This window comes from Monodon monoceros, unplaced genomic scaffold (genome assembly GCF_005190385.1).
Source record: "Monodon monoceros isolate NGI ecotype Baffin Bay Population unplaced genomic scaffold, NGI_Narwhal_1 Super_Scaffold_6, whole genome shotgun sequence".
NCBI lineage: Eukaryota > Metazoa > Chordata > Mammalia > Artiodactyla > Monodontidae > Monodon > Monodon monoceros.
In genome coordinates, this window is record NW_021703783.1 from 37148400 (window position 1) to 37176076 (window position 27677).

Genomic DNA, 27677 nt, shown 5'->3' on the forward strand with positions numbered 1-27677 from the left:
TGAAGCCCACGCACCTAGAGCCCGTGCTCCGCAACAAGAGAAGCCACCGCAATGAGAAGCCTGCACACCACAACGAAGAGTGGCCTCCACTTGATGCAACTAGAGAGAGCCCACGTGCAGCAACAAAGACCCAATGCAGCCAAAAATATAATTAATTAATTAATTTTTTTTTTAAAAAGAAGGAGTTTCTTGGGAAACCCAAAGACAACAGGGAAGACAAAGACAAGGACATCAGAGGAAATTTTAGCCTCTGATACCTATAGCTATAACAAACAGGAAACACAGCTTAACTCCCAGCCAGATAAACATAGAACCTCAGTTCCTTTTACCCAATATATCATGTCTCACTTTCTATAAAAAAATTACAAGGCATGCTAAAAGGCAAAAAACACAGTCTAAAGAGACAAAGTAAGCATTAGAACCAGACTCATATGTGGCAAAAACTTTGGGATTATAAAACTAGGAATTAAACTATGATTAATATGCTAAGGACTCAAATGGAAAAGGTGGATAACATGCAAGAATAAATGAGTGATGTAAGCAGAGAGATGAAAACTCGATAAGAAGCAAAAGGAAAGGCTAGAAATCAAAAACACTGTAACAGAAATGAAAAATGCCTCTGACAGGCTTATCAGTACCCTGGACATGATGAAGGAAAGAATCAGTGAGGTTGAAGATATGTCGATAGAAACTTCCCAAACTGAAAAGCAAAGAGGAAAAATAATGAATACAGCAGAACAGAATATCTAGATACAAAGATGTAAATAACCTCATAAACATAGATAATAGTAAAATGTAATAAAATAATTAGGAAAAGATGAGTTTTTAGTATTCACTACCTTTATTTTTAATAAATATATTTTATTCAATTGTAAGTTTAGACAAATTATCTGTAATAATAATAATAATGGCTTAACAACCAGCTTGCAAAATGCCTGAAAATTTAGCAAGTAGCTCTCAAAAGTCAGTATGAACTGGCTCAGCACACTGCTGCTTGAAATAACTTTGAAAGTACCATATTCAGATTTATTATATGCATTATATACATATATAAGGTTCCATTATATGCAGAACACTATGCTGAGGAAATTTGCATACATTATCTCATTTAATTCTCGTAACTCTATGAACTAGATATCATAGCCCTTTTTTTTAAATTAAAAAACTGAAGCTTAATCAATTCAAAGTCAGACACCTAGAGTATGGCAAAACTAAGATTTAAGCCCAGGTCATTGCTCTTTCTACTCACTGCTTTCTGCAAATAAGACTAGGGCAGGGCTTCCCTGGTGGCGCAGTGGTTGAGAATCTGCCTGCCAATGTAGGGGACACGGGTTCGAGCCCTGGTCTGGGAGGATCCCACATGCCGCGGAGCAACTGGGCCCGTGAGCCACAACTGCTGAGCCTGCGCGTCTGAAGCCTGTGCTCCGCAACAGGAGAGGCCGCAATAGTGAGAGGCCCGCGCGCCGCGATGAAGAGTGGCCCCCGCTTGCCACAACTACAGAAAGCCCTTGCACAGAAACGAAGACCCAACACAGCCATAAATAAATAAATAGATAAATTTTTTAAAAAATAAAAAAAATAAAAAAAGACTAGGGCAAGCAAAAGGGTAACTGGCCCTTGTTTTCTGTGCCACTCCAGCCCACTCCAGCCCCACTGTGAACTCATAAATCCTGTGCCTCCTCAGACAAAGGGAGTGTCAGTCATAGTGATTCTTCAGGACATTACCATGGTTACCAAACAGACTCCAGTGTTCCCACCTGAACATTCCAGAAGAGGACAGGGAGGACCCAAGATGGCCTTCTTCAACTTATATCTATTAGGATATCAAAATTCCTTTCGGAACAAGAAAAGGGACACAACTGAAGAAACATGTAAGGGGAACATAGAATAGAGGGTTAGAAGGGCCACTTCTTAGCCATTTCTTTTCCTACTTTGGGTTAGAGTTTTATCCCCCAAGATTAACAATTATACTAGTTAAAATTATGGAATACGGAAGATATCCATTCCCTCTCCTGTCATTTAATATCCTTATTAAGACACCAGATTTGTTCAACCGAATAAGTGTATTCTTATTCATTTGCTCATTTAGTCAACATTTATTAAGCACCAACTATGTGTCAGGCTTTATGTTGGTGACTAGCGTTACAAAGATGGATAGGATTAGACCTCTCTCTGCCATAAAGTAGCTGACCATCAGATGAAGATAAGCATGCAAACAAAAAAATTTGCAATATGGTGTATGATTCAATTAAATATGGAATGCTATGGAACCACAAAAGAGGAAGTACCTGATGCTACTGGATTTGAAATGAGAATGGGGGATCCTTTAGAGAAGACCTCACACAGGAAATGCTTCCAGGACTGAGTATTAAAGGATGATTGGAGTTAACCAAGTAGATGACAAGGGAATACAGCACAGACAAAGGAACAGAGAATTGAGAGAACCTTATTAAGTGAACTCCAAGTCCTTGGGTACAGATAAAGCATAGACAGGAGGTGAGAAGCAGGCCTTGAAAGCTAGGCAGGGGCCAGATAACTGAGTATACAGTTAGCCATGCTAAACCTTTTAACTTTATAGGGAACCACTGAAGGAGTTTTAGTAGGCAGTGAGTATATATCAGACCTGTATTATATCCACAATACCTAGCAGTACCTCACATAATAGAGGTTTGACAAATATATTTGTAGGGTGAGTGAATGAATAAGTGATACTGAGTGACTGACCTAATTCTAAAGGGAGGGTTTACAGGAAATGTGACAAGATTAAGGTCTTAAAAGATGAATTGCTTGAAAGCACAGAAATGAAGGAGAAAGGGTATTCCAGGCAGAATGGAGAACCCATGTGAAGGAAACTAAGCGTGGGCCGGTACTAAAGCAAAAGTTGCATTGGGGTAAAGGGAGGGGATAACTGGGAAAAAATAAAGTACAATGTTAAGATTGAGAAGGACTGGGGCTTCCCTGGTGGCGCAGTGGTTGGGAGTCTGCCTGCCGATGCAGGGGACACGGGTTCATGACCCGGTCCGGGAGGATTCCACATGCCGCGGAGCGGCTGTGCCGGTGAGCCATGGCCGCTGAGCCTGAGCGTCCGGAGCCTGTGCTCTGCAATGGGAGAGGCCACAACAGCGAGAGGCCCGCGTACCGCAAAAAAAAAAAAAAAAAAGATTGAGAAGGACTGATCTTGTACAGGCCTCCATTGGGCACACTCTGTTCTCTTTCTAATTCCATCAGAGAAGCTCTGTTTCACGTATTCAGCTCTGTTTCACACATTCCCACTAATGGACGCTAGGAATCCCTTAATAGCCCTACACCAGCCCTCCCCTGCTTGCCCCCACCCAGCTGGGTCCCGGCATTATGCCACGGGGATGCTATTGTCTCCAAATTAGGAGTTCTTCACCCTCTCTCAGAGAAACACACTTGGCCTAGCCCACAAATTTCCCTTCTTCCATTTTGGGTTATTACATACTGCCCTCCTGTTACGAGAGTTGAAAATTTAGCTTTCTTATACTATACTGTGTGCTTCCCCTCTCTCATCCTAGTTTTTCCAGTATAGTTATGTCACAGTTTTAGGTTTGTGGTAAGCAAAATTCTAAGAATGACCCTCAATGAACTTTGCCCTTATATAATCCCCTCCCCTTTGAATGTGGGCAGAACCTCAGAATATGATGGATAGCACTCTGGTGATTGTTACTTTACATGGAAAAAAGGAGATTATGTGAGTGGGCCTAATCTAATCACACAAGCCTTTTAAAAGCAGAGTGGTTTTTTCCAGTTAACAGCAAAAGAGGAATTCAGAGATTGGAAGCATGTGCAGTTTTGAAGATGCAGGGGGCCTCCATGCCAATGTGGGTGGCAGTTAGGAGCTGAGAGTGTCCCAGCTGACAGTCAGTGAGACATCAGTCCTATAACCAGAAAAACCTGAATTCTGCCAATAACCTGAATGAACCTGAAAATGGATTCTTCCCTAGAGTCTCCACATAAGACCCCAGCCCAGCCAACACCTTGATTTCAGCCTTGTGAGACTAAGCAGAGACTACCAGACTTACAGAACTGTGAGATAGTAAGTGGATGTTGTTTTTTTGTTTTTTGGGTTTTTTTTTTTTTACTATTTTTGGCTGCGTTGGGTCTTCATTGCTGCGCGCGGCCTTTCTCTAGTTGTGGCGAGCGGGGGCCACTCTTTGTTGCGGTGCGCAGGCTTCTCATTGCAGTGGCTTCTCTTGTTGCAGAGCACGGACTCTAGGCATGCGGGCTTCAGTAGTTGTGGCTCGCGGGCTCAGTAGTTGTGGCTCAGTAGTTGTGGCGCACAGGCTTAGCTGCTTCATGGCATATGTGATCTTCCTGGACCAGGGCTCGAACCCACATCCCCTGCATTGGCAGGCAGATTCTTAACCACTGCGCCACCAGGGAAGCCTGTGGATGTTGTTTTAAGCCACTAAATTTGATGATTTGGGATGTAACAATAGAACATACAAGTTTAAATCTATAGTCTTGTAGTCTTACGAATATGTAAAAATTGTTCACTGCTAAGCCAAATAATGTCACTATAATAACTTTTCCTTTTTTGTTCAATTTTTTGTTCATCCCTAGAGTTAAGAATTGCCACCATTTTTTCACTTGCTTAGCTCTCCAGGTAACTACCGTTACTTTTTTCCACAAATTACTTCAACAGCTCTATTAAATGCCCGATGATATTTTTTCCAATCACTCAAAACACAACAAATAATCTACCAAAACACAACAAATAAACTACCAATTCCTTTTTTCCCAAACTTTCTCTCTCCTACTCCTATACTCTGCCTTCTCCTACTCCTGGCGCATAGCTCTTGTCCTGAAACTTGCTTTTGCCTCTCTCCAAAGTTTTATTCCCTATTTCCTGGATCCCATGTTTTCTTTCTTGGTTTACTCTCTCCCTTTCCTGGAATATATCCTTGAATAGTTTTCTAAGAATGTGTAAGAGGTATATTTTTGAGTGAAGAATGATTTTATTCTACCCTCACACATTTTTTTAAATGAATTTATTTATTTATTTATTTTTGGCTGCGTTAGGTCTCCGTTGCTGTGCGTGCGCTTTCCCTAGTTGCGGTGTGGGGGCTTCTTATTGCAGTGGCTTCTCTTGTTGCGGATCACGGGCTTCAGGCGCACAGGCTTCAGTAGTTGTGGCATGCGGGCTCTAGAGCGCAGGCTCAGTAGTTGTGGCCACGGGCTTAGTTGCTCCGTGGCATGTGGGATCTTCCTGGACCAGGGCTCAAACCCGTGTCCCCTGCATTGGCAGGAGGATTCTTAAGCACCATGCCACCAGGGAAGCCCTACCCTCACACTTGATTGTCAGTTTTTCCAGATATGGAATTCTAGGTCGAAAATCATTTTCTGAGAATTTTGAAGTTATACCTTTATTGTCCTCTAACTTCCAGTTGGATTCTTTTGTGTATGATGTATTTGTCTCCAGAAGCTTTTGATTTTCTTTTTGTTCCCTAGTGTTCTGAAATTTCATAATGTTGGAATTTGCTGTAGATCTTTTTTCCTTCACTGTGATAGACATTCCCTGAGCTTTTTCAATCTGGAAATTTGTGCACTCTATTTCTGACAAATTTTCCTTTATTATTTCTTCATTAATTTATTCTCTATTTTCTCTCCTCTCTTTTTGGAACTTCCATTTGTCAGCTCTAAAACCTCCTGAACTGGTCCTGTATCTTAATTAATCTTTCTCTATGCTTCCCTTGGGTTTTAAAACATTTACTCTTTGGGAGGTTCCTCACTTTTATCTTCCAACCTTCTGTGTTAATTATCTATTTCTGTGTAACAAATTACCCTAAAACATAGAGGCTTAAAACAACGAACATTTATTACCTTATAGTTTCTGTGAATCAGGCATCCAGGAGCAGTTTAGCTGGTTGGTTCTGGCTCAGGGTTTCTCTTGTGGTTGCAGACAGGATGTCAGCAGGGGCTGCAGTCATCTCATAGCTGGAGGCCTCAGTTCCTCTCTGGCTATTGACAAGACACCTCAGTTTCTCACCACGTGGGCCTTCCAATAAGCTGCCTGACTGTTCTCACTTGGCAGCTAACTTTCCTCAGAGCAGGTGATCAGAGAGTGAGAGAGAGTGGGAGGAGGAAGGAAGCCGCAATGCCTTTTTATGACAGTCCCAGAAGTGACTGTGACTTCCACCTTATTCTGTTTGTTAGAAGAGAGTTACTAAATCTAGCCCACACTCAAGGGGAAGGGTAATATAGAAGTTGTGGACCTACAGGAAAATCACCATACCTTTGTATCATAACATTTTATTTTGGTTACTATATTTTTAATTTCCAAGGGCTGTTTTTGGTCCTCTGGTTTTCCTTTTCCATATCTTCTTTTTTCTTTAGGGATATTATACTTTATTTGAAATTCTCTTCTGTTCTCTGCATTAGCTCTGTTTCCTCTGCGCCCTTTTTCCTATGAGTTTATTTTGATCTCTATTTTCCTCATTGATAACTATTGTCAAATAACTGGTGATCCTTGGCTCTCCATTATAAGTTAAGAGTGAGGAACTAAAAAGCTGACTAGAAGCCTGGAGGGCAGGGGTAGTTATCCACTGTGGGCTTCACTGGGAGCTTTCCTCTGGATCTCTACATTTTCTCCAGGGAAGAACACTATAATTGCTTCTCTGGGGATTGGTTACATGTTTGTCTGCTAGCATACTGGGATCAAGACAGGTGAAGGGGGCACTGAGTCTCACCTTTGAGGATCTCGATTTTCACTTAATCATCGTATTTTTAGTCTTGCACCATATACCGTCCCTCACAGTAAATCTTGTGCAGGAGTGCAGTGCCTCCAAGATTCAGTTCCTCCAGAGAAATCTTTCTCTTTTTCCCCAGTTTTATTGAGACATAATTGACGTATAACATTGTGTAAGTTTAAGGCGTACAATATGTTGATTTGATACGCTTAAAATATATTGCAAGATGATAACTACCAAAGTATTAGCTCTAATACCTCCATCACGTCACGTAATTGCCATTTCTTTTTTGTGGTAAGAACATTCAAGATCTACTCTCTCAGTACCTTTCAAGTATATAATGCAGTATAATTACCTATAATCACCATGCTGTACATTAGATCCCCAGAACTTATTCATCTTATAGCTGGAAGTTTATACCCTTTGGCCAACATCTCATCCCCTCACCCCCCAACCACCATTCTACTCTGTTTCTGAGTTCTGCTTTTTTAGATTGCACGTCTAAGTGAGATCATACAGTATTTGTCTTCTTCTGTCTGACTTATCTTACTTAGCATAATGCCCTCAAGGTTCATCCATGTTGTTGCAAATGACAGGATTTCCTTCTTTCTCATGACTGAATTATATATATATATATATATATATATATATATATATATATACATCACATCTTCTTTATCCATTCATCCATTGACAGACACTTAGGTTTCCATATCTTGGCTATTGTGAATAATGCTGCAATGAACATGAGAGTGAAAATACCTCTTCAAGATCCTGTTCTCACTTCCTTTGGATATATAGCCAGAAGTGGGATTGCTGGACAGAGAAATCTTCTGTCTCCTTGTTGGGGCATGGTGGTTTGCCTGGTTGTGCCACATGCTCTGTAGACAGAGTTTCAGTGACCACCTTCCTGTTCTCGGACCTAGTCTTTACCTCTACCTTCTGTGGTACCTGCTACGTTCTAAGGTTTGAGCCTCCCAAATGAATTAGCTCAATTCTACATGTATCCTTCACTGCAGAAACTTAAAACTTTTCCTATTCTGATAAATTTGTTACTACCCCTCTCTCTACTTTCCATTTTTCAAAAGATATTTCCACTGAAATATATCATCTTGCTATTGTATCCTTGCTCTCTCTTTGACCTTGAAGGTTAATGCCATTATTGTTGTTGTTATTATTTTGATGTGATTTTAGCAAATTTAGGAGAGAAAGGAAACAAACTTTATGGTTAATTAACCATCTTTAAAATGTATTTTCATGACATAATTTCAAAATTATAGAGTGCTTCCCTGATGGCGCAGTCGTTGAGAATCCGCCTTTCAATGTGGGGGACAGGGGTTTGGGCCCTGGTCCAGGAAGATCCCACATGCTGCGGAGCAACTAAGCCTGTGTGCCACAACTGCTGAGTCTGCACTCTAGAGCCCACGAGCCACAACTACTGAAGCCCATGCGCCTGAAGCCCGTGATCCACAACAAGAGAAGCCACTGCAATGAGAAGCCTGCACACCCCAATGAAGAGTAGCCCCTGCTCAACGCAACTAGTCAAACCCCGCGTGCAGCAACGAAGAGCCAACGCAGCCAAAAATAAATAAATAAATAAATAATGTATTTTCATGATATAATTTCAAAATTATAGAGGGCTTCCCTGGTGGTGCAGTGGTTGAGAATCCGCCTGCCAATGCAGGGGACACAGGTTCGAGCCCTGGTCCGGGAAGATCCCACATGCCACGGAGCAACAAAGCCTGTGCACCACAACTACTGAGCCTGTGCTCTAGAGCTTGCCCGCCACAACTATTGAAGCCCATGCACCTATAGCTCATGCTTTGCAACAAGAGGAGCCACGGCAACTAGAGAAAGACCCAATGCAGCCAAAAATAAATAAATTAATTTTTTTTAATTATAGAAAAGTTGTAAGACTGGTACAAAAGAAATTCCATATACCCTTTACCCAAATTAGTCAATTGTTAATATTTGGCCACATTTGCTTGCTCTTTCTCTCTCCACATATATATATAATTTATATATTTACATATCTATATATAAACATCTATTTTTTTCTCAGCTAGTTGAGAATAAGCTGCTCATATTATATCCTTTACTCTCAAATATTTCAGTTTGTATTTCCTAAGAATAAGAACATTTTCTTAGATAACAACCCACAGTATAGGTATCAAACTCAGCAATTTTAACACCAATACAATACTATTTAATTATCTATAGTCTATATTCCAGTTTTGCCAATCGTCCCATTAATGTCCTTTAGAACAAAATTTTTCCTTCTAGGATACAATTAAGGATAAGACTGATCATAGAAATAGAAATAATTGGTTAATCAATTGTTTGATTGGTTAATTAACCAATTAAATTGATTAATTAATTATTGATAAATCAATCAATCCAATAAGGATTGCATTTAGTTGGCAGGTCTCTTTAGTCTCCTTCAATCTGGAACAATTCCTCTGATGCTTTGTTTCATGACATTGACAATTTTAACAGTACAGGCAAGATATTTTATAGCATTTTTCTTAATTTGGGTTTGTCTGATGTTTCTCAAGATTAGATTAGGTTTAAATATTTTTGGCAGGACTAAGCGATATCATGTCTTCAATACATCACATCAGGAGGCTTGTGACGTCATTTTGTCCCATTATTGGTGATGTTAACTTTGACCATTTGATTAAGGTCGTGTTTTCCAGTTTTCTCCACTGTCAAGTTACTATCTTTGTTTTGTAATTAGTAATAATTTCCAGGAAGATACTTTGAAAAAATGTAAATACCCTATTCTTCATCAAACTTTCGCTTACTAGTTTTAGTATATAGTGATGGTTCAATTATTTCTATGATAGTTGCAAAATGGTACTTTTCTAAATCACATCCATTTTAATTCAAAGTGTAATTTTTTGAAGTTTGAGTTTTTCCAAAGCATTCAATTTCATTTTTATACAAACCACTGCTCTTTTTTTTAATATCTCATAAATTTATTTAATGCTTGCTTGTTACATTTTATGTAGAAAGGTTGGGACTGTTTGCGTTGGGTGCCCCTGGTAAATCTCACGGAGGCACTCACTGCTCTTTTTTTAAAAATACATATTCTATTATTTGAAATAATATATCATTAAATTGCAATATTGCAATTACAGAATAAACCTGGCATAAATTGTATGGGGAGAAGAACCACAGCTGACTCTTGGTGTGCACACAACTCAAGTGGGAGCATAAGTGTGCAGGTATACTCTAGAGTAGCTCTTGGCTGCAACTGGAGTGTTGCAGGCATTTTTTAATATGTGTTTCAGAGGAAATGGAGAACATTAATTAACCTAGCAAGTCTATTCAATGGAGTTTCTTTATTTAATATTTATTAGTTATTTATTTATTATTTATTTACTTATTTAGGCTGCGCTGGATGTTATTTGCGGCATGCGGGATCTTTAGTTGCAACATGCAGGGTCTTCACTGTGGCATGAGGGAACTTCATTGCGGCATGCAGGCTCTTAGTTGCAGCATGCATGTGGGATCTAGTTCCCCAACCAGGGATTGAACCTGGGTCCCCTGCATTGAGAGCCCAGAATCTTACCCACTGGACCACCAGGGAAGTACCCTCAATGGAGCTTCTTTAGAAGAGCTTCTACTATATATATAATATTGAGCTATTCACACTTAATAGTCTAAAAAATACATCAAGAAACTAGGGCACCTTGGACTTCCCTGGTGGTCCAGTGGTTAAGACTCCGCGTTCCCAACGCAGGGGGCACGGGTTTGATCCCTGGTGGGGGAACTAGGATCCCGCATGCTGCACAGTACGGCCAAAAAAACAAAAAGAAACTAGGGTACCTTAAAGGATTACTGATAAAAACATAGATAAGTGTCCTGGACCAAGTTGGAGATTCCTGAATATTTGCCAAATTCAGTATGTGAGTTAGGATGCAGGGGGGGAATAAATGTGAGATCCCTTTCCAGACACATTTTAGATGCTTAGAATTCCTTGTAGTGAAATATCACCCAAATGAAACTAACATAATATTTTATGTAAACTATACATCAATTTTTTTTGAGAAAGAAATATCTCCCAAAGATAATGATATCTGGTAGAAATTGACAAGATATCCTAAAATTCATATGGAAATATATGGGACCCAGAATAACCAAAGCAATCTTGAAGAATAACAATGTTGGAGGACATACTTCCCAATTTCATATCTTCTACAAAGCTGCTATAATCAAGACCGTGTTATATTGGCATAAGAATTGCCATATAGATCAGTGAAATAGAATTGAGAGTCCAGAAATAAACCCTTAATTTATGGTCAATTGATTTTCAACAAGAATGCCAAGACAATTCAATGGGAGAGAATAGTCGTTTCAACAAATTGTGCGGCAAAAACTGGATAATCACATGCTAAAGAATGAAATTGGACCCCACCTCACACCATATACAAAAATTTACTCAAAATGGACCATAGACATAAATGTAAGAGCTAAAACTTTAAAACTCTTAGGAGAAAAATCTTCATGACCTTGGGATTAGGCAGTGGTTTCTAAGAAAAGCCAACAAAAGCATAAGTGACAAGGAAAGACAGATAAATTGGATTTCATCAAAATTTAAAACTTTTGTGCTTCAAAGTTCACTATCGGGCTTCCCTGGTGGCGCAGTGGTTGAGAGTCCGCCTGCCGATGCAGGGGACACGGGTTCGTGCCCCGGTCCGGGAAGATCCCACATGCCGCGGAGCGGCTGGGCCCGTGAGCCATGGCCGCTGAGCCTGCGCGTCCGGAGCCTGTGCTCTACAACGGGAGAGGCCACAACAGTGAGAGGCCCACATACCGAAAAAAAAAAAAAAAAAGTTCACTATAAGTAAGTGAAAAGAGGATTTTTTGGTAAATGTTTGGATTACAAGGCAGATTTAAAATAAATAAGTATAGGGACTTCCCTTGTGGCACAGGGGTTAAGAATCCTCCTGCCAATGCAGGGGACACGGGTTCAATCTCTGGTCCGGGAAGATCCCACATGCTGCAGAGCAACTAAGCCCGTACACCACAACTGCTGAGCCCGTGTGCCACAACTGCTGAAGCCCGTGCACCCTAGAGCCCGTGCTCCGCAACAAGAGAAGCCAATGCAATGAGAAGCCCACGCACCTCAACAAACAGTAGCACCCGCTCGCCACAACTAGAGAAAGCCCACACACAGCAACGAAGCCCCAATGCAACCAAAAATAAAATTAAAAAAAAAAAAAAGCACTTTGTAAATTAATTTGGAAAACTTTCCTCATAGGACATAGCCCCAGAAGCCTAAGAGAAAAGACTGACAATTTTTCCTAAATAAAAGTTATAATTCTGTATCGAAAGACATCATAAAGTTAAAAGGCAAGAAAGAGACTTAAGAGGGGAATTCCCTGGCAGTCCAGGGGTTAGGACTCTGTGCCATCATTGCCAAGGACCCGGGTTTGATCCCTGGTCTGGGAACTAAGATTCCACAAGCCGTGCGGCACGGCCAAAATAAATGAATAAATAAAAGAGAGACTAAGAGAAAATATTTGCCATATACAGGTGTTTGTGTGTGTGTGTGTGTGTGTGTGTGTATACACATATATTTACGTATATACATATATACACACACCTCTATATAAACACACACATACATACATATATTCATATTTATAATTTATATATATAATTTCAGAATACATAGAAACCTCCCAAGTAAGGCACCAATCCAGACTCCCCTTCTCATCCAACATCAGATAATTATTTATTGGGAACTGATTGTGCCAGGCACTGTGTTAGGCACTAGGAATACAACAGTGACTAACACAGACAATAAACAGGTAAATAAACAAACAAGATATTCACAGAATATAACAAGTACTGGGAAGGATATAGGGTGGGAGAGTTGATGCAATGGATCAGAAGATATAAACTGCTGGCCAGAGGGCCGGACTTAGCCTGCAGAGTGATTTCTTAAAAAATTTGGACCCACATCTAAAAATCAGGAGATTCTATGTAAAATCCACATTTCTGACTTCTGTTAAAAATTAGAGCTGGCCACACTGGCCCTAAATTCCCACATGACCACAACTGGCCAGAGCAAAGTAGCAGCTGCCCCTTTAGATGGGACAGGTTTCTTAGTTGTTTTATTCATAAACATTATCTGCCTGACTCTTATAGGCAAGTGGGTTTGCAGATCCCATGATGGAGAGTAACTTGGAGAGGCCCACTTTATTTATTTATTTATTATTATTATTATTATTTTTTTTTTTTTTGGCTGCGTTGGGTCTTCACTGCTGCACGCGGGCTTTCTCTAGTTGAGGCGAGCAGGGGCTACTCTTCATTGCAGTGCACAGGCTTCTCGCTGCGGTGGCTTCTGTTGTTGCAGAGCATGGGCTCTTAGGCACACAGGCTTCAGTAGTTGTGGCACACAGGCTCAGTAGTTGTGGCTCGCAGGCTCTAGAGTGCAGGCTCAGCAGTTGTGGTGCATGGGCTTAGTTGCTCCGGGGCATGTGGGATCTTCCCGGACCAGGGCTCGAACCCGTGTCCCCTGCATTGGCAGGCAGATCCTTAACCACTGTGCCACCAGGGAAGCCTGAGAGGCCCACTTTAGACAGTAATCAAGGAGGTAATGTTTGAGCCACACCGTGAAGAATGAGAATGAGCCAGCCATGTGTAGAGCTGAGGCAAGAGCTTCATCCTTATAAGAGCAAATTTCAAAATCTAGAAGGAATTCAAGGCTAAAACCATAACAAAGCACTTCCAACTCCCACTTTGATCACAGACTGCTTTCACTGCATCCCGGCCAGAACCCTGTAACTCATCTCCCATTTCTGACAAGCCATTTTTTCTCATTTTTGCTTCTGTGGTTGATTTCTAGTTTCATACTGTTATGGTCAGAAGAGATGCTTGAGATAATTTCTATCCTCTTAAATTTGTTGAGTCTTGTTTTGTGTCCTTTATATAGTCTATCCTAGAGAATGTTCCATGTGACTTGAAAAGAATGTGTACTCTGGGTTTTTTTTGTTTGTTTGTTTTTGTTTTGTTTTGGACGTGGTGTCTTGTAGATATAAATTAAGTCCAACTGTTCTATTGTATCATTTAGGATCTCTGTTGCATTATTGATTTTCTGTCTAGAAGATCTGTCTGCTGATGTCAGTGAGGCATTGAAGTCTCCTACTATTGTTGTATTCCTGTCAATTTCTCCCTTTATTGTCTGTTAGTATTTGTTTTATGTATTTAGGTGCTCCTATATTGGGTGCATATATGTTAACAAGTGTAATATCCTCTTCTCATAATATACTGATTCCTTTATCATTACATAGTATTCTTCTTTGTCTTTCTCTATGGACTTTGTTTTAAAGTCTATTTTGTCTGGTGTGAGTATTGCTACACCTGCTTTCTTGTCATTTCCATTTGCATGAAATATCTTTTTCCATCCCATCACTTTCAATCTATGTGTGTCTTTTGCCCTCAAGTGGCAGCATATTGTAGGTTCTTGACAAGTCATTTTAATTGTGCACATCCTGAAATATCTGTGCACAAAGACATTCAGGGAACTTGGCTACCCTCTGCCAACTTTGGCTTCAACCATGTTATTCAGACTTCCACCTGAAAATTCCACTCAATAGTAATTATGTTCTATTCATAGTATTTCCTTGAAGCCACTTGAGCTGCCCAGGAGCTGAAGTCTGGGACCACATGGCCAAGCTCCGGGGCACATAGGCTGACTCTAGAAGCTCAGGATAAGGCTATGAAACTCCAGGGAGTTGGAGTGTGAAGCTCCAGGGAAACCTATGAAGACAAAGGTATGTGTATTTGGCCCTCCTCCTAGGACATCTAGTCTTCCTAGAATGATTAGTACCATAACCACAGATCTCAAGTGAGCACTTGGGACTTCCTGAAAATCCTATTATATTTCCCTAGCCACTCTCCCACTCCTCAAGGCAACTCCCCCTCTCTCCTCAAATCTCTAAAATCCCCTCTCAATCCTCACTCGGAGCTAACTTCCTTGCTCCTTATTTAACTAAAAATAGAAGCAATCAAAAGAGACTTTCCATCATCACATCTAACCTTCCACTGCATTTATACCTTCCCTCTGGTACAATGAATGAACTGACTCCATTTGTGTACTGGATCTCATCCACACTTCCCTCAAAGATTTTGCTCCTGTAATTATCCCCCTCTCCCTCAGTTTTTTCCCTCTTCCCAGATCATTTCCATAAGTATACAAGTGTGCTGTAATCATTCCAGCTGGGGAAAAAAAAGAATCCTCTCTTGACCAAATGGTCCCCTCAAGCTATTGTCCCCATTTCTTTCTCCGCCACCTTCTCCCCTTTCCCACTCCTGATTATACCAAAACTCCTGGGAAAAGTAGTTTATACTCATCGACAAGAGAAAAACAACCATGCTGATTGGCCTCACCTTAAATTCCTGATCACTAAACTCAAGTGGGCCTCTATGGCTGCCCAGAAGTCAGACTACATTTCCTTGTTCTACGCATTCTCTCACTCTCCTGAAGGCCACTTCATACCTTCTCTTTCCTCAAACCTCTAACACCTCATCTCCTATCCTCACTCTCACATAATGACTTTCCTTCTATTTCACAGTGAAAACAGAAGCAACTGGAAGATAATTTCCATAACCTCTCACAAAATCATGTCTATCCATCTACCTGCATCTGTGCCTGTATGTGTCTTATTATAATGAGTGAATGGTCTACACACTTGTTAAGACCAACCCCTCCACTTGTGCATCAGGTCTCATATTGTTGACTATTCAAGGACACCACTCCAATATTCTTCACACTCTATTGCATCAGTTTTTCTTTCTCTGGCCATTCCTATCTACATACATTCATGCGATAATTTCTTCCATCTTAAAGCCCTACATCCTATTTCCCTGCCCACCCCCCATACAGAAAATTTCCTCAAAAGAGTTGTCTGGTCTTTCTGTCTCTAAATATCCTGGCAGTCTCTCTCTTTTTTTTTTTTTTTTTTTTTTGCGGTACACGGGCCTCTCCCGTTGCGGAGTACAGGCTCCAGACGCGCAGGCTCAGCAGCCATGGCTCACGGGCCCAGCCGCTCCGCGGCACGTGGGATCCTCCCGGACCGGGGCACGAACCCGCGTCCCCTGCATTGGCAGGCGGACTCTCAACCACTGCGCCACCAGGGAAGCCCTGCCAGTCTCTCTTGAACCCATGCCAATCAGGCTCTTGCCCCTACCACTCCACTGAAACTTCTTATGTGTCTAGTCACCAATGCTCACATCCATGGTGATGTTGCTAAATTAAACGGTAAGCTCTTAGCTCTCATCTTATTTAACATATCAACAGGAAAGTGCAACAGAGCTCACCTGGTTCTGAATCCTGGTGCTGCTGAGGTTGCTTGAAATAGGTCAGCTGGCAGAGATTCGGGAATGTGGACCACCGTAACAGGGAACTTGGCTCATACCTTCCTATTACTTCAGAACTGGTTTGGGAAAGTATGTATGGAGAAAATACAGCATTCTGTTTGGCTCTTAGAAAACAACATCCATCCACCTTGCTTACCCAAGTCTTTCTAATCCCTATTTCTACATTCATTAATTCAAGGAACACACAGTTCCTGACTATGCTCACCCTTAGTTCCATGTGATCTTGCAGGACTCTAATTTGTCATTCACACTTGTCTTCAGAATGATTCTCTGGCCCTGCTCTCTTTCTGGCTGATTTCACCTTGTTAATACATTCACTCAAGTGGCTTGACCTTTTTCTGTCCCCCTGTACTAGCACTTCAACCTGTTCTCCATGCTCAAATCAACCGCACTCTTAATTGGCCCTTCAATGAGGGCTTTAACGGCAACCATTAAAATGAACTTATTAACACTTCTCATTCTTAACACATACTATAATATTTTTAAGTCATTCACAATTTTTCTTTGAAGAAAGTTTTTTTTCCCTTCTAGTAGATGTGAGGGCCCACTCAAGCTTTCCTTATTATAGTCATAATGAAAACCCATAGGCATGAGTCAACACAGGTAACTACATATTCTGCCAGTCTCTGCCTCCTTCCTTTCTTTTCCTCCTGATAAAGAACCAAAATAGAAAAACCAAGGAGGAAAACTGAGTGTGGAGAGCATACTTTGGTCTACCCTTGACTTCAGAAACTCATTTTTATCAGGTACTCAAAGTTATTCAGCTTCATGGAGCTAAGTCGCTAAGCAAATTCAGAGTGCCTGTTTCCTCACTTGTAAATGGAGATAATAATGCCTTCCTTACAGATTTGTTGTGGAGATTCAATTATATAATGTATGTAATACAGCTATGACCTAGCACATAAAACTGTACAACAGATGACTGGAAGAAAAGTTATAAACCATAATAAGTAAGTTAGTATTTACATATGGAATATATACCTTTCCTCTGACTGGAATATCTTTGTCCTGCTACTCAAAACATACTTGCCAGGATAGGGTACCTGAAAAGCAATACACACACACACACACACACACACACACACACACACATATACACACACACATATATACGTACATTTTTTTTTTGGTCGCACAGCTTGTGGGATCTTAGTTCCCCAACCTGGAATTGAACCTGGGCCCTTGGCAGTGAAAGGGATGATCCTAACCACTGGATCACCAGGGAATTCCCATGGAAAGCAATATTTTTAACCATAAGATTCCTTGAGAAGCAACAAAGGCTAGCTGGCTTCAAAGGATAGCTCATCCAGGCCCTGAAAGAGCCTGGTCAATTGCAGCCACCCACAGAAGAGCGTCCCTGACCAGTGGCCAGGACTCTCTTGTCCACTCATCAGTAGATCCCCGCCCCTCCCAGACTCACCCTTCCTGATACTACTACTAGTTGCCTCTGCAGGTTCAGCCCAGCTTCCTGTGTTCATTCACCTTGAGTGCCTAAGCGTTCCCTTCTCTGTCCTGCCCAGGGGAGCATGGCCACATATCTGTCTTTTTCTTTGCTGAATCTATCTCACCACCTGCTCTGAACCCTGTTCTCCCACCTACTCTTAGCGTCATACATGGACACTCCTCTTGGTCCAGGAGTGTCAGGATTTCAGAAAAATTCCCTTTTTTCTGGCCCTTCGCTGAGACAACTAACTCCCTTGCCTCGTTATATGAAAACCCGTGGTCAAGCTAGGCTCATCCTAACACAAATCTACACTCAGGGCATTGCCCACTGACAGGTGTCTCAGAGGCAAATCGATGGGGGTGGGTGGTTAAGAGTGCTTATGCTTATTCTTGGCTTGAAACAAATGACCTCTCCCTGCCAGACTCTCTAGTGACTGCCCTGAAGCCACAGACGCGATGACCTCCAAGCTCCACACATCCAAAGGGCCTCACTCCATCTTCCTCCACTGCTGCCTTTATCATTCCTTCTCCCAGAGGAATTCACTAATGAGTCCTCCAAGTTGCTCTTACTTCTAAATGAATCTCTTCAAAGAAAAAGTAAATCTCACATCTTTGGTAAAAGCCGAGCATATATCACTTGTATTCTCATTTTCTGGATCGTGTCAAAGGGGTCCCATAGGTGGTTTTCCCCACCCTGATTGGAATGTCCTCTGCTCAGTCTCCTAGTTCTCCTGACCTCTCCTAGCTGCCTGTTTGGTGACCCGCTATTAGGAGACAGCTGGAGATGCCTCTTAGACTCCAGCAGAGGGCACTGTAGTTCTGGCTTTTCAAACAGGAGCATGAATGGCACAATTCAGCCAAGAGTGAACTGGCCAAAACCTCTGAGCCCCTCTGCCTTTCTAAATGGATAAACATACTGAAGTTACAGAAGTGTATTTTGGAAACACTCATATGTCTCATAGCTGCTATAGACCATCATCCCCATCCACCTGAAACCGGAAGGGAGAAGGTACTCAAGCTACTCACAGCTACAATCTGCCAAAGCCTAGGGAGTGGGCACCTCCAAGGTGGATGACTGTGTCTGTATTGCAGCAGACAGACCACTTTTTCCACAGGGGCTTGGCATTTCCCCACTGGTTTTCCTCGCTGGGACTGATCTAATCCACTGAAGACTGGCCCACCAGGTTCCAGTCCTCTCTGCTCCCTCGATGCTGGCCATAGGAAACGATATTCCACAATTCAGTGAATCTCAGGGAGGCAGGGATCTGCCTCTAGAACAAGGTAATATCATCATGTCTCTCTCCCAACTCAAGGCTTCTCCAAGTTGAGCAGACACCCTTGACAGGGCCCCCATTGAGCTGTACACAGGGGAGCCCATTAAGAGGCTAGTTCTATCAGTTCATGTTTTTCCTTAGTCCTTGGTCTTTCCTGGAAGGCCTGATGAGATGATTTCAAGAGCCAGTTTAATGCGGTGGTTAAGAGCATGGGCTCTGGAGCCAAACTGCTTGGGTTAAACTCATGTCTCTGCCATATGCTGGTTATGTGACCTTGGGCAAATCACTGAACTTCTCTGGGCCTCTGTTTCTCCATTTACAAAATAAGATAGTAACAGTACCTACCTTTTATAGTTGTGCTGAGCACATTCACTAATTATTAGCCCTTTTTATTGTTGTTATCTCTAGAATATCCGTGTAGTCCACTTTACATCAGCAGTCTGCAACCAGCACTAAGCCTCTCTGTTATCTCGTGCCCCCTCCACCTCCCCTGTGTAACAATTGCACCACTTTGAGGAAGATATTTTTGGAGGCAAAGGAACTGTCCCCATGTGTAAAATGTGCCCTGGGAATTGGTCTGGCTCCCAGGGTTTATGCTCTTGTCCACTTCCTCCCAAAGCACTGACTATTTCCTTATCTCAGGAAAGACAATAAGTGCAAGATAGCCTTCAAAACATACTTTAGCCAATTTCAATCCATGTTAACGCGCCACTCAACTTTGAGGGATTAATGCCCCACAGCTGATACGACCTCTTAGGGGTCATATTTTACGTACAGTACCACAACATTTTCTCTCAAACTGATCTTGCATAAATTTCTAGTCAGGGTGGTATTACTCTGCTTGCAGTGATACCAACTTCAAGACAACTGCAAGTAATGTCTGTTAGATATTATCACCACCATGTACTCAGAATCTGGAACAGACAGGCAAACACCCTAACCTGAAAGTCAGAATCCTGGGAGCCACTGAGGTAGACCCATTCTAAAAATTCTTCAGCCTGAAAACATTGTGGCCAATCAGCCCCAGTTCCAGCTAACAGAGGCAATGGGTAAAGCAGTGGAAAACTAAGATTTTGTGACCATCCCAGTGGCCCTGGGAAGCTTATACTATTGAGAAATCTGCAACATAAATTTGGAAAAGTAGAAGATCCACCCAAGTACTTTTGCACTACCCCATATGTCCTTCATGGTCCATTCAAAGCATTAAATCTGGTCTTATGGCAACTCCTAATTTATGGCCTGGCTCTAGAAGAAAGTGTCAGGGCCCTTCCTTCGTATCTATTTATCACAAAAAAACATATGGGGTATAGTATTAACTGGGTGAGCGAAGAACCTGTGTTATACCATCTACCAACAAAATGATGGATTCATCTACCTTGCCATGGTGGAGTTATAAAGAGTTCATTGCATCCCTCTACCCAGAACATGCCCTTTCACAAGTAGCTGTGGCATGATTCTCACCTACCCCTCACCACCCTTCACCTCAGGTGGCTTCCAAAACTTGGCAGCTTGCAGAAGCTATGGGTTACCAAAAATACCTTCCAGCTCGCCAAATACTGATCCGAGGAATATGCCAACTGGTGCTTGAGTCAAGAGGAAGGCATCCAAGTGGGTGATACTGTCCAATACACCTCCAAGCACACAGTAACCCATACAGGAAGCTGGAAGACTACTACTTGGAAACTGAGATAATAGAGAGCATCATCTGGCTGTACCCTAAAGAACAGTCTGAGGCCTCGGGACCCGATAAAGAGCTCCCACTGTCACCTGCACCCAGACCAATAATTACTTGTAGTCCAGGTCCCATTGCCTACTAGGAATATGCTCTTGCTCTTTCTCCTCAGTCTACACTTACTTGGCCATAGACATTGTGACACCCTCACTTAGCCCAAAGTCAAAACGACCCCAAAGTCAAACGACCAAACTCAAATGACGCTGCTTCTAGGAAATGGCCCCTCATTGCTATAACCTGTGATGAAGTAAATTCAGCCCCTGGTTCAGTCCAAGCTTCCACCTGCCCAAGCCCTCAACTGTCAAGGGAGGGGATTCAAACAGTGTCCCACTCTGGTAATGTCATTGTCTCAGAGAATGTTAAAGGAGATTTCCACTGGAGTGCAAAAGGGAGTGCGGAGGGACAGATGATGGCGAACGCGTGGAGCCAAGCAGGATGAAGGCGGAAAGCAGGAGCTGGGGAAGGACTATAAAACAGAGGTGGGGGGGCTTCCCTGGTGGCACAGCGGTTAAGAATCTGCCTGCCAATGCAGGGGACACGGGTTCGAGCCCTGGTCCAGGAACATCCCGCATGCCGCGGGGCAACTAAGCCCATGCACCACACCTACTGAGCCTGCGCTCTAGAGCCCACGAGCCACAACTACTGAGCCCGCGAGCCACAACTGCTGAGCCCGTGAGCCACAACTACTGAAGCCCGCGCGCCTACAGCCTCTGCTCCGCAACAAGAGAAGCCACCGCAATGAGAAGCCCGCGCACTGCAACGAAGACCCAACACAGCCAAAAATTAATTAATTAATTAATTAAAAGAGGGGGCATCCCCACCATCCACCAGAGGTGAGTCAGCTATCTTAACAATTTCAAGAGAGAATGGCAAATTTTGACCCAGTTCCTGACAAGCCCAGGATTCTGAGATGCAAGCCAAATCTAGCCTATTTAAGCAGAACATGAATTTATTAAAAGAATATTGGTGGGATTACATCAAACTAAAAAGCTTCTGCACAGCAAAGGAAACAATCAGCAAAATGAAAAGGCAGCCTATAGTACGGGGGAAAATACTTGCAAACCATGTATTTGATAAAGGGTTAATATCCAAAATATATACGGAATTCCTATAACTCAACAGCAAAAAGAAAAAAGAAAATCCAACAAAAAATGGGCAGAGGATCTGAAAAGACATTTCTCCAAAGAAGACACACAAATGGCCAACGGGTATATGAAAAGATGCTCAACATCTAATCATGAGGGAAATGCAAATTAAAACCGCAATGTCACCCCACACCTGTTAAAGTGGCTATAATCAAAAAAACCCACAAAAGATAACCAGCATTGGTGAGGAAAAAAGGGAACCCATGTGCACTGTGGTGGGAAAGCAAATGGGTGCAGCCAGTATAGAAAACAGTAAGGTGATTTCTCAAGAAATTAATAGAACTACCATATGATCCAGCAATCCCACTTCTAATACATATCCTGAAAGGAATTGAAATCACGATCTCAAAGAGATACGTGCACTCTCATATTCGTTGCAGCATTATTCACAACAGCCAAGATATGGAAGCAACATAAATGTCCATCAACGCATGAATGGGTTTTTTATTTATTTTATTTTTTTAAACTTTATTTATTTATTTATTTGGCTGCGCCAGGTCTTAGTTGCGGCACGTGGGGTCTTCGTTGCTATACGCGAGATCTTCGTTGCGGCATGCGGGATCTTTTTTAGTTGTGGCATGCAGGCTCTTAGTTGCGGTGTGAGGGATCTAGTTCCCTGACCAGGTAATTGAACCCTGGCCCCCTGTATTGGGAGGGCGGAGTCTTAACCACTGGACCATCAGGGAAGTCCCTGAATTTTTTAAATGTGGTATATGCATACAATGGAATATTATTCGGCCTTAAAAAAAAAAAAGGAAATCCTGCCATTTGCAACAACATGGATGAATCTGGAAGACATTATGCTAAGTGAAATAAGCCAGACACAGGACAAATACTATATGATACCACTTGTATGAGGAATCTAAAATAATCAAACTCATAGAAGCAGAGAATAAAATGGTGGTTGCCAGAGGCTGGGGGGAGGAAGAAACAGGAAGGTAGTAATCAAAGGGTATAAAATTTCAGTTATGCAAGATGAATAAGTCCTAGAGATCTACTATACAGCACAGAGCCTATAGTTAACACTGTGTTATATACTTAAAACTTCGCTAAGAGGTTAGAGCTTATGTTAGATGTTCTTGTCAAAAAGATAATAACGATAAACAAAGAAGGTGGGAGGAGATTTTTGGAGGTGATGTATATGTCTGTGGCATAGATTGTGGTGATGGTTTCACAGGTGTATACTTATCTCCAAACTCATTAAGTTGTATATATTAAATATATACAACTTTTTCTGTCTGTTATACAATGAAGTGGTTTATAAAAAAAGGAATATTGGGAAACACATAAAAATTGTAGAAGGAACAGAGAACAAAGCTTGGCAGAGGGTAACCAGAAACAATGTTCAGAATCATGCTGCAGACCTGGCTGGGCACAGACACCACTGCATTTGATGCTGTGGCGGGCACTGCTGGCACCAAGGACACTGGGCCCCGGATACTGCTGCTCGAAACAAGATGCAGCTTCACTGCCCCAACTTCCATCAACAGAAAAAGACTTTACATGGTCCCAGCTTCTTTGCAACCCCAATCTTTGATTCAAAATCTGAAGAAGATGTGTTGATTGGCCTACCAAAACTCTTTGCCCATGGCCTCGCTACACAAGAGGCTGGGTATCTTGGTCCATTCAGGCTGCTATAACAAAATACCATAGACTGGGTGGCTTATAAACAACAGAAATTTATTTCTCACATTTCTGGAGGCTGGAAGTCCAGGATCAGGATGCCAGGTGAGGGCCCTCTTCCAGGTTGCACACTTCTTATTGTTTCCTCACATGGCAGAAGGGGCAAGGAAGCTCTCTCAGGTCTCTTTTACAAGGGCACTAATTCCATTCATGAGGGCTCTGCCTTCATGAATCACATCCCAAAGCCCCCACCTCCAAATACCATTACCTTGGGCATTAAGTTTTCATCAAGTGAATTGGGGGGGGATGGGAACATTCAGACCATAGCACTGGGTAAGGAAGGTCTGGTTTTTTCAGTCACTGTAAGATACAGATTTTGCCTCAGAGGAGATTCCTAAACTCCCATAAGAATGCGAAGTCTACACTACCCTACTCTACACTGCCTTTCCAGCTGCCGGCCCTGTCCCTCTCCACTTTACCCAGCATTATTCCAGCTCTAAGTCAACAGCAAGCTGAGACCTCTCTAGCACTTCTAACGCACTTGATATCTTGCTGCCTTAAATGCTCTTCCTGATACTACTACGTCCCATGAATCCCTTCTTACCCTCCAACACTTAGCTTAAACGTAATTTCCCCTGTTAGACCAACTGAAGCTCTGCAAATATGCCAATCCCAGGAAAGGAATATCCATCCAGACAAGGGGCCTCTTCCACCTACACTAACCCTAAGTATTTGTCAATATCCTGATTCTAGCAGGAGGCCACTCAAAACCAGGAGTCAGGGAGGAGCAAGAGAGTAGTGAGGAAGGTGTGATCACTGTTCTCCCTCCCTCCCCTCTGTCACAGGCATTTTGATTTGACTCCTGAGATCCTGAGAATCGGATGTGAGTGGCTTGGAGAGATCCCTGCCCTGTGCCTGGTTGGCATGGAGACCAGAGACTCAGAAAGTCAAATATCCCGATTTGCTAAGTACTCAGAGCAAGTCTGTTCTCGTTTCAGACCAGAAAGAACCAGAGCCCACTAGGCTTCCCCCTATTATCTCAGAAGATGGGAATCATTCCGTGCACCAGAATAGCCACACAAGGTACCAGGAAGCTGTACGGAAGGTGTTGTTAAAGACATGTAAGTATCTTGGATTTGTCACCTGCTAGGGGCAGAAAAGATGTGTCTGAGTTCCTAAAGAATGGCTGGGATGTGGTGGGGCATTGTTATAGAGCAGGGGATGGGGGCAAAAAGAGCCAAGAAGAGACTGAGAAGAAGGAGAAAGTAGACTTGAATGGTGGGGTAAGCAAGATAAAATAAAAACTGAATCAGACTTGGAAGCAGAAGATCCAGGTGTGAGTACTATTTCTGTCTCTTTTAAGTGTCTCACCTTGGGCAATCACTTATCCTTTTGTAACCTGCTTCCTCGTTTATTTAAAAAAAAACAAAACAAAAAAACAGAAAATGCCTACTCTACCAATCTTACAGAATTGTCGTGAGGATCAAAGCTTTGGAATTTGAACTGAGTTTAAACTCCAAACAAGCCGTGTGACCTTGGGGAAATTCCTTCCACCACTTAATCTCTCTGGATCATCTGAAAATCGGAATTATACTGCCGCATTTTTTGTGAAAGTTAGAGAAAATGCACATTTAAAAAAGCACCTAGGACAACCTACTGATACATGCAAATACTGAGGAATCTCCAGGGAATTCTACTATGTAAAGAAAGCCAATCCCAAAAAAGATCCCATACTGCATGATGCCATTTATATAACATTCTTAAAATGACAAAATTATAGAACTGAAGAGCACATTATTGATTACCAAGGGGTGGAGGGAGGAGGATGTGGTTATAAAAGGGCAACGCCAGGATTCTGCGGTGGTAGAACCGTTCTGTATCAGTATGTTAATACCCTGGTTGTAATAAAGTGCTATAATTTTACAAGGTGTTACCTCGGTGGGGGCTGGGAGGACATGGCTAAAGGGTACACAAGATCTCTGTCTTTCACTTCTTACAACTGTATGTGAATCTATCATTATCTCAAAATTAAAGTTTAATTTAAAAAAACAAATACTTTCAGAAACTAGAAAAGATACGCGTGAAGAGGAATATCTGTTATTTCTACTAGCAAAACTTTTTAAAAGCTTTTTATCGATTAATAGGAAAACAACTAAGTGAAAAATATAACATCTACTCAATAGCATATTAGGGATTTAAAAAAAAATAATGATTATAAAGACCATACAGCCAGAATATTAGGCTATAATTTTTTGTTTTAAAAATATACAAATTTTATGGGCTTCCCTGGTGGTGCAGTGGTTGAGAGTCCGCCTGCCGATGCAGGGGACACAGGTTCGTGCCCCGGTCCGGGAAGATCCCACATGCCGCGGAGCGGCTGGGCCCATGAGCCATGGCCACTGAGCCTGCGCGTCCGGAGCCTGTGCTCCACAACGGGAGAGGCCACAACAGTGAGAGGCCCACGTACAGCAAAAAAGAAAAAAAAAAAAATTTATATATATATATATATATATATGTAATTTTTATACACTGGTATAGATTTATTCAAATAAATAAAAAGTGAAAATCCAAAAAAAAAGAAAATCTAGGTAAGTCTGGTATTATTTCAAAATTTTAAAAACACTTAATACCTAATACAACATTTAGAACATAACAGGCACTTGATAAATGATATCTATTAGTAATATCCAAACATGAGGTAGTATCACTGCTAAATTTCAGAGAATTACCTGAAATGAGCAAAGAGGGGAAAAAAAAAGAACCAGTAGACTCACCTTGCACATTTTCCAAGTGTGCTGGGTGGTTAGAACTCTGTGCTCTCACTGCCGAGGGCCCGGGTTCAATCCCTGGTCGGGGAACTAAGATCCCACAAGCCGTGTAGCACGGTCAAAGAAAGAAAGAAAACAAACCAAGTGGGTTGACCACTTGTTTTTCCACCACCTTAGCACTTGGGGAAAGCTCTCTTGGAGATGGGCTTATAGCAGAAGCAGGAAGAACCAAGACTGATTCCACTGACCATGAAGGGTACGAGATGCTGGAGAGATGCTGGAATCCAGAAGTGGAACTCAGTGTGGTGACCACATTTCCAGGACTTCTCAGCACCTGGTCAGGCCCAGTTGCTAGGCTGGGCTTGTGATGCCCTGAGGCGCAAAAGGGAGCAGACAACTCTAAGAAATTGGATAACCTGCCCTTCCCCCAACCATTCAGTCCCCAATCAGGTCTTCAGAGTCCCCCTGACTGATGCTCAGAACTTCAGCTTCTGGCGGTCCCACAATCCAGGAGTGCGCCCAGAGGAAACCATGCCATGGATCCGGAGCCCCCGCCACTGCCTCATCAAAAGCCCAATGACCAGGTTAGGCTGGAAGGGTGAGGGTGGGGAGATCAAGGAAAGTATTACTCCTTCCCCTCACTGAAATCCTTGGGAGACTCTTTCATTTCTAGTCAGAGTTGGGAAATGGAATAGGAAGTTTTGGTCTTACCAGGGACAACTGGCCCCAGAATCTGGGCAGTGCTGGCATTCAAAGGAACTAAAGATTGGTCTGTGTCTTTGCGTTTTGCCTTATGGATATGACTTCTGAATAGACACAAGTATCTACAGCACTCCTGTGGGAGGCCCGGGGTGTTTCAGCTCCCGTCATTGCCACCTCGCACCCCTCTAACCACCATCCATTGGCAGTAGCCCCACTTCTTCATCACTACCTCTGCCCATTCTAGGTTTAAGCACCCCCCGCCCCCATCCAGCCTAACCTGGCTGAATCTGAGGGCCTACCTCTCTTTTCCAGGTTTATGGATCACTCTATTCTCAATGACAGAAACTTCAGTCTGTATTGAGCAGGATGTGTTTGCAGAAGGACAAGATAAACTCTGGATGGAGGGCAAAGAGGGAAAGAGGGAGGTGTCCTGGTTCCAATGGCTGCCTAATGGGAGGAGGGGATTGAGAACATGGAATAAACAGATTGGACTAGAAGTCACTCGTGTGCACTGCAAGTGAGGCGGAGGGAAATTATTCCAATACCCAAATTCCTGGGAGATCAGGATTGTGAGAGATTCCTGAAGGAGCCAGAACTTGGTGTTTGGCTTGGGAGGAGCCAGGGCACTGGAAAGACCACCACAGGGGTTCCTGAGCTCATGCATGGCAGGGGTCGGAGTAACAAATCTCGGAAGACACCCTGCCCCTCATGATGCTGACAGGTCTTGGAGTAGTCGTGCTCTGTGAAGACGCTGCAGTTTTACCTTGGCAAGAAGAAAAACAGAGGAAGCCCTCTGACCGCAGGTGAGAGAGGTCCACAGAGCCCCCAGACTGGGGCCTGCCTCCTACCCCAGGCTCTGCCACTTCTGACCCAACCCACAGCCCAGA

The 27677-nt window shown here is 42.5% G+C and overlaps 1 protein-coding gene across 1 annotated transcript; it reads left to right on the plus strand.

Moving 5' to 3' along the window:
* Window positions 1–1752: 1752 nt before the first annotated feature.
* Window positions 1753–27287, plus strand: TEX49 (testis expressed 49). The gene is made up of 4 exons (XM_029204515.1): window positions 1753–1871; window positions 24319–24441; window positions 26528–26672; window positions 27103–27287. The coding sequence occupies exons 1-4, from the start codon at window positions 1793–1795 to the stop codon at window positions 27149–27151; spliced, it is 396 nt and encodes a 131-aa protein (XP_029060348.1). The 5' UTR covers window positions 1753–1792; the 3' UTR covers window positions 27152–27287.
* The last annotated feature ends 390 nt before the right edge of the window (window positions 27288–27677 follow it).